General features: G+C 31.8%; 1 protein-coding gene across 1 annotated transcript; it reads left to right on the top strand.

The window, feature by feature from the left end:
- The first annotated feature begins 377 nt into the window (after nt 1-377).
- Nucleotides 378-8,500, top strand: LOC139499606 (zinc finger protein Xfin-like). The gene is made up of 2 exons (XM_071288358.1): nt 378-587; nt 3,800-8,500. Exon 2 carries the CDS (start codon nt 4,319-4,321, stop codon nt 7,544-7,546), a length of 3,228 nt encoding a protein of 1,075 aa, XP_071144459.1. The 5' UTR covers nt 378-587; nt 3,800-4,318; the 3' UTR covers nt 7,547-8,500.
- The last annotated feature ends 217 nt before the right edge of the window (nt 8,501-8,717 follow it).

The following is an 8,717-nucleotide window of genomic DNA, read 5'->3' as shown; positions in this document are numbered from 1 at the left end:
TTATCTTAAGAACAATGCTTATTTACAAGCCCCCAATGAGCAATTTTTGAAGGCCTTGTGCAAATACTTAAGATCTTTTCGCAATCAGTTTCTTTGTTGAAATAATGAGATGAAACATTGAACTCTAAAAAAAAAAATTGAGCAAACCTGGGAAAAATCATTAAGGGCATGATTTTACATCTCAAAACTTGAGGACTTTTGTGGGATTGTAAGAAAAATTTACCTATTCAAGAAAATTTTTGAGAAAATTAAGGGTAGATTATTCAAACATTATTTGTTTTTACTTATACATGTTATATGTGGATATTTTTTTTTACTTCTTCCAGTAAATAAAAATAACTTGTACAAGTAGTACCCCTGACTGCCTGTAGTGTTAGGTACCACCTTAACAAATAAAAGACATTAAACATGATAAATACTGGTAACAGAAGTTAAAAAAAAACTTTCTAAATGCCCATTTTTCTTTTCTTTTCAGAATTATATTTACAACCACGACATCAGCAAGTTTAGACATCTTCAATCAATTTTTATAATACATCCTATCTAGACTATATCTAGATTAACAGTGTTAAATGGCTCTTTATTATGTAAGTATAAAAAAAATATATGGTGAAAACATCATAAATTATTGGACTGGTGAAGAGCTAACTTCAGTCATATTTTCAAATTAACTATAGCTATGTACATGTAATGTGGATTCGTTTATTTTCATGGGTACTTATTTTCATTGATTAAGGAAAACTTGCATGTTTGTGGATTTTTAATTTCGTGGTTTTGCCAAATTCATTGTACAAGTCTATTTAAAATATAAAAAAAAAATGAAAAAGAAGATGTGGTATGATTGCCAATGAGACAACTCTCCACAAGAGACCAAAATGACAACTGTAGATATTAACAACTATAGGTAATCGTACAGCCTTCAAAAATGAGCAAAGCCCATACTGATGACATTTATTGAACATTTAATTTGTGGTTCACTTGTACCCACAAAATTCATGAAATATTTTATTGAACTATCCATCAATTGACCACTTTTGACTTATGATCCCTAACTAGAAGAGTTGGTCAATTATATGTGCATTTACCCTATAGAGGTGAGCACTTGTAGTCCATCACTATCAAAATTCATAGCATAGGCGAATTTAGGGGGGGGGGGGGCAGGGGGCCCGAGCCCCCCCTTTTTGGGAAAAAATTTGGTTGTTTATATAGGGAATCACTGAAGCGTGACTGGAGCGGCCCCCTCTTAGGTCAGTCAGTGGGCCCCCACTTAAGAAAAATCCTGGATCCGACACTGCATAGAGCATTTTTCGTGATCATCATTGAAATTATGTGGTTTCTGTAGGTATAAAAAAACGATGTGGTATGATTGTCAATATAAAACAATTCCAACAAGAAAACATAACCTACCTGAGTACTCAAAAGTCCTTAATAACAGGCAAGGATGATTATCTTTTGAAGAATATATTTGCTGAATAATTTGTGCAATGCAGCATAACTATTTTAATGGAAATTCAAAGAACCTGAAAGTTGTCTATATTAGTGTTTTGCAGATGGCTATTAAATGAAACCTACATGTACCCTTAAAGGCTTGCTTATCAGCTATCTACATGTGTTTATCCTATGATGACGTTGGACTCTGACTTCTTTAAAACTTTTTAAAAAACTTTTACTGTGCATATTGCTATGTGTTTCTTTATTATACATTGACTGGAGGTATAGGAGAAGGGTTGAGATCTCACAAAACATGTTTAACCTGGCCCTTTTTAGCCTGTCCCAAGTCAGGAGCCCCTGTCTTTGTTAGTCTTGTATGTTTTGCAATAATGTTCATTTTATATGTTTTACAATAGAGTTCATTTTATATGTTTTGCAATAGAGTTCATTTTATATGTTTTGCATTAGTTTAGTGTGACATCCATTTACGCTAAATTAGTACACAATTTTATTTAGGGGCCAGCTGAGAACCATCCCTGGGAGCCACATTTTCTCGCTGCATTGGAGACCGATTGGTGGTCTTCAGCTGTTATCTGCTCTTTGGTTGGGTTGTTTAATCCCTTTGACTTATTCTACATTTTCATTCTCAATTTTATATACAATGTATTATTTTTCTGAAAAATTACTCATTTATATATAGAGCTGTTTTATTTAGTTTCAATAAACATGATAAAAGCATGGACTATAGTAAATTTTATGAAGTGACATAATTTTATTACATTTGAGATGAGTATTCAGATAAAGGGTTTATTTTGAAAAAATCATGAAAATATTTGGGGTCATGGCAAAAAACTGCTTAAAGTGGCTGGGGGAGGGGAGGGGAGGGGAGGGGAAATCTTAATCATAATCAATAGAAATTTTTAATGATTTGTCAAATTTTTGTAAGAATATAATAAAAAGTATGGGTCACAGGTTGTGCAAAATTGTCTGATTTTGTATAGACTGCAACTGAAACAGGGCAGTTATTGGGCCCTATTATGAAAATTTCTTGACACACCACATGTATTGCATTCACCTTGTCTATTTATTCCAATAACGAAGTAATGTTTCTATACTGTAAATTTAAGAAATTATTGCGTGCATTTATTATTGCTATTTTGTCATCATGGTCATTTTAAACATAAATGCGATTTATAGTTTTACAATTTTGAGAAAAATCCTGATTAATTCATGTAAAAATTAAAATTTTATTTCAAAATGCCAGTTTAAATTATTGTACTGTGTTTACAACTCTGTCGCATTTTTCGCAATAATAAAATTTATGATTTTACAGTATATAAATATTTATACTGCAATCAGCTATTTTACTATACAGATAAAGCTATACGTATAAACGTTAGCTTTATACGTCAGTGACCTCAACTAACCTATAAGCCCCGCCTTCTTACCGGAACTACTGTATTTTATCAACAACGTCACGTCACAACCATGACAACGTGTAGTAACACAATATTGTCAAACTTTTATGAATTTAAACTTGTTATGTCTTCAAATTGGTAATTTATATACCATGTTTATTAAATGTTATTAATTAAGTTCATTTTCCCTTTCTAATTCGTTAAAATGTCAATGTCCTACCGCCTGGACTACGGTTTTAGGGAAATACCCCAAAATGGTACCCCATGAGGGAAATTCCAAACACTTAATTCTTTTTTAACAATAATTGTTACATATTTTTTTTTAATTTTTTTTATTTTTTATCAATTTTAGTATAAAAACAATATACGTATAGTGTCTTGAAATATGAAATTTATTTGTATTCAGCACGAAACAGGGGAAATGCTCGGTAGAACATCACATTTCCCCCGTTTCTAAGCCCCATACAAATAAATTTCATATTTCAAGGCACTATACGTATATTGTCTAAATAACTACGTATAGGGAGGAGAACATTTTGATCTTTCATTATGATGGCAAGACAATCAAATGCTTAGCATGATAATGTCTGTGTTCAATTGTACCTTTGTTTTCCTAATTATACAACTGCTTTAAAAAGTTGGATATACTGTTTTACCTCTGTCCATGCAGTTCCATGAATATATTTCATCACATTTATTATTCAATTTAAGGAATTAAATCATAAGGATTTCTGAGATTTGGTTTCAGTGTTTATATATATATTAGTAAGCTATGTCCTGTATTGTGTTTTCAGATTCATCACTCAACAACTTCCTGTTTACCAAAGTTTTACATATTTTTACACTATTAAAATTATCTATATTTGAGCTGGGATATCAGCAGTGAGTAGTAGATCGCAGTTTTGCTTGTTAATTTTAATTTCATAATAACCAATTATATATTATTTCAGATTTATCAGGTTAGAGCAGGGACTTGTAAACATTAGTATAGAAAGTCCCTGGTTAGAGGTACAATGACACAAGCTCAGATATGTCACGCAGACCAAAACAACATGACAATATTTTCTATTCCTACAACGTCCTTGACCTTGAATGAAACAGATCAGGTCATTTACCAAGTAGAATTAGGACATCCAGTTCATGGAGAAATAACAGCTTTAGGAGATATACAGTATGCAACAAAGCTAATTGATTTACCGCATAATTTAGAAAAAGAAATGGCTTCATCCATTATTTCTGCTAAACGAGGGAGGAAAAGAAAAATTGGTGACGATTTAAAATGTGACATCTGTGGAAAACAGTATGCTCGTTTGAAACAACTGACTACTCATAAAAAATACCATTCAGATAAAAGACCGTATGAATGTTCCGTTGTTGAATGTGATAAAAAGTTTAAACTTGCGAGTGATTTGTCAAGACACATGCGTATTCATACAAACTCACGGCCATACTAATGTAATTATTGTGATATGGCATTTACCCAGTGTAGTTCTCGAAACCACCACCATAGACTACACACTGGTGAAAAGCCGTATAAATGCAAAGAGTGTGGTGCTAGTTTCGTCCAATCAGGATCCCTGACAAATCACATGATCAAACATACCAACGAACGTAACTATAAATGTGACGAGTGTTTAAGTATGTTCAAAAGTCGGAAGACACTTCTTAGACACAAGAAAATCCATAATCCAACAAGAGACTATCAATGTCAATTTTGTTGGAGGGAATATCGCCAGAAATATTATTTTAAGCAACACTCAAAGGTGTGTAAACTCAAGGACAATCAAGATGTGAAATATGACCTTGAAAAATTTAAAGTGGTTACTGAAAATGAGTTCGGAAAAATTGACACAGATAAGAATGAAGACATTCAAGAACCACCTTTGAGTCAAGATTTAAATGATGAGGAAATGTTACAAGACAATCAAGATTTAAATGATGAGGAAATGTTGCAAGACAATCAAGATTCCCTGAAGACACAAGATTCCTCAAAGACGCAAGATAAAAATGAAAAAACATCCAAAAATTTGTTGAAGCCATTTTTATGTTCTATATGTGGGAAACAATTCACCAGTAAAGGGAACTTAAAACATCACTTCATAACTCACAATTGTACAGGAGCGTTTCTATGTGAAGTCTGCGGTAAAAGATTCCATCATCAACCTTCTCTAGACAATCACGTTAGAATACAACACAAAGGGGAATCACCTTATCAGTGCTCTATTTGTAAAAAGATGTATACTTCTTCAGCTAGTTTGAATAATCATTTTAGAGTTCATTTTGATGATCGTCCATTTGCCTGTAAAATATGTAAGAAAAGCTTTAAAGTAAAGGGGGCGTTGATTAGACATATGAATATTCATGTCCAGGATTCTCCGTTAACAAATTGTGAATTTTGTGGTAAACCTTCCGTTGACAGAAGTGCAAAGATCACGCATTATAAACTTCATTTTCATCGTTTATTTCAAAAAGCTGAAGTGAAAAAAACTAATACTGAGAGTGACACTGACCAGATTCAGATCTTACATTCTATATTAAAAAATAACCGAGGTCTGATTAAAAACCCAAAATGTGAAAATAACCCATGTAAGTTAACATACAAAGAACAGTGGAATAAATGGCAAGAAAGTATGTTCAAAGAAATTGTTGAAGTTCTTGGTGCTGAGAAAAGGAAGTTTGATACACCAGTTAAATTGAAGGACATACCGAAAATAGGTATTATACAAAAAGATGTCTATATTGAAAAACAAATTATGAAAAGACCATCAAAGAAAATAAAAATAAACCACAAAAGAACTGAAGAAGTTGTCAGTGATGAAAAACACGCAGAGGGTAGTAACCATTCAGGTTGTCATGACAACAATGCAATCAACGAATTTGAAAAGATAACTAGCAATAATTCAGACATGTCAGAAAATAGTTTGATTGAAAAAAATGATTGTGTTATGAAAAAGGACTTATCTGAGAAAAGTTTGACAATGTATATTAAACAGGAAGCTGACGAAAATAAAACAGCATCAAGTGTAAACATAAACGAGTGTCCTTTGTCTGAAAATCTCAGCATTGAAAACAGAAGTAAGGGAGATAATCCACTAAAGTTTGAGATTTATGATTTTATTAAAAAGATAAATGAAACCACTTTACAAATAAAAGATGATAAAGCTGTGAATCCTATTCTTGAGTTCTCAAATAACATTTCAAAAAACTGTTTTGAAACAAATGAAGAAAATGTGTCTGAAAATGTGGAAACATTTATAATGGGAGATAACTCTTCTAAGTTGAAAGTTTCAGATATTGGTTCAAGAAAAGTGGATAGGTCCTTGGAGATGACAAATGATGGCACCCATAGTGATAATTTTCCAAAAGATGTTGAATCAGTTGAACATAATTCAGACATGAATTTTAGTAATATGGAAGGATTATCAGATTACTCTCAAATGGGTGAAAATTCTTGTCATGCTTGTGTGTCAATTGAGGAGAACAATACAGCTGAACTGGAGAAACAAGAAAACATGTACATGCTTTCATCTGTTACAGATCAGCAAGGAAATGAAATAGATGCTACCAATAGAGACAACAAGAATACAGGTACCAGTCAGGGGAAAAAAGAAAACATGTACATGCTTTCATCTGTTACAGATCAGCAAGGAAATGAAATAGATGCTACCAATAGAGACAACAAGAATACAGGTACCAGTCAGGGGAAAAAAGAAAACATGTACATGCTTTCATCTGTTACAGATCAACAAGAAAATGAGATAGATAATACCAATAGAGACAACAAGAATACAGGTACCAGTCAGGGGGAAAAAGAAAACATGTACATGCTTTCATCTGTTACAGATCAACAAGGAAATGAGATAGATAATACCAATAGAGACAACAAGAATACAGGTACCAGTCAGGGGGAAAAAGAAAACATGTACATGCTTTCATCTGTTACAGATCAACAAGGAAATGAGATAGATAATACCAATAGAGACAACAAGAATACATGTACCAGTCAGGGGAATACATCAGAATTAATACAAAACAGTTTAAAAGTTATGAGAGTTAATTTAACAAAAATGGGGAAACATAGTGGCATAGCTAAGTCCTATTTCTGTTCAGAATGTGATAAAGGGTTTTACTTGAAACGTATGCTTGATAAACATGAAGCAAAGTGTCAAAAGGATGATGAAGAAAAAGAGAAACATTTCTGTCACATTTGTGATAAAGAATTTAGTTCACGAAGTGGTAAAATGAGACATATTGAAACAGTTCATCCATTTGATGGGGTCAAGAAATATGCATGTCATTTTTGTGGGCAAAGATTCTCACAAAATAGTTCCAAAGTCCTTCACATGATTCGTGTTCATCAGAATGAGAAACGATATAAGTGTTCCGTGTGTAAAATTCATTTCAATATATTAGCCGACCTAAAAAATCACCAGAAAAAACATACAAGTAGAATACAGAAATTCAGCTGCCAATTGTGTGATGGGCTTTTCAATCGAAAGAGTGATTATGACTATCATGTTGGAAGAGTCCATCCAATGTCAAGGCCGTATAGATGTGGGGGATGCATGAAGGGGTTTAAAACAGCCAAGGAAGTTAGGAATCACGGACAAATTGATAGATGTAAAACTGCAACGCCAAAAATATTAAAATTAGTTGTTGTAGATGAAACTGATGATTCAATACCTGATGACAATTGATACTGACATTTAATAACACTTATTTTTAGAATTTCATACAAATTGTATCATAGTTTGGTAAAAAAAAAAAGTTATAATAATTTATAGAGTAGAAGGGGTACAAAGACCCATTTCCAAAGTCCCTCTAAAAAAGGCCTAATCCCAATGTCCAGAAAAGCGCCTTCCATCCTGTTAGAACTTTTCTCCAAAACAGTTTATTTCTAGAGTATTGTAGTAATAGTATCATTGTTTGATAAAAAAAAATAAGAAATGAACTCTAAAACATCACAATGAATGGTTAATGTGAGAACATTTTTGTTTTGTTTTGGCTATATTCATTTTGTGATTATTGCACATACGTCAAAAATTTTTAAGCATATTTCTGATTTTATATTTATTTGTTTTATATGTATACTTCACCATGTTCACCCTGAAATTAAAAAAATGTTTGGAAAATATCAACTTTTTCAGTAAGAGTTTCTGATTTTTTCCACCTGATAGAAAGACTTATCAAAAGAGGTTTTGAGGTATGTTTTGTCACATAGGCTTGTTATCATGCATGGTTATATAAAATACTTGCCAGTGGACTTTCAGTAAAAAATAAATAGATTTTATCACAACCTGTTGTATTTCTCTATTTCTTTGTTTATGATTGTTTTTGTTTCAAATTCCGCAATTGATAATTGTATATTCTCGTAGATTTTTCTGTTTTGCTTAAACACATTTACAAGAACTTCTTTCTTCAATAGAATTTTGCCATTTAATCATATGTCTGTTACCATCTGCAGACTTGTTCATGTTGTTTGTATAATGTACAGGTAACTAATTTTGGGGATAGAGTTATCTCCCTTAGTCATCAAGATTTTGTTTATCTATATCATCATGACATGTATATATGTATATCAAGGATTTGTATAGTAAGATTTTACTATAAAAATCCTTGTCTATATTTATGAAATTATATTTTCTTCTCTTCTTGGATTTTATTGAATTATATATATTCTTATATTGTGTTTAAAATTGAGAATGGAAATGAGAATGTCTGTCTTTAAACATTTGTTAAAAGTTGGTTTAATCATTTACAAAGACAAAGATTTTGTTTTTTAATATTTCCTAATTTTGACAATTTTCTTTTCAATATAAAAAAAGAAGATGTGTTATGATTGCCAATGAGACCAAAATGACACAAAAA

This window comes from Mytilus edulis, chromosome 12, assembly GCF_963676685.1.
Source record: "Mytilus edulis chromosome 12, xbMytEdul2.2, whole genome shotgun sequence".
NCBI classification, from domain to species: Eukaryota; Metazoa; Mollusca; class Bivalvia; order Mytilida; family Mytilidae; genus Mytilus; species Mytilus edulis.
The sequence above is the reverse complement of the archived record's forward strand: the minus strand, read 5'-3'. Positions and strand labels throughout refer to the sequence as shown.

Excerpts from the sequence above, each read along its gene's own strand:
- LOC139499606 (XM_071288358.1), top strand. The coding sequence starts at position 4,319 with ATGGCATTTACCCAGTGTAGTTCTCGAAACCACCACCATAGACTACAC.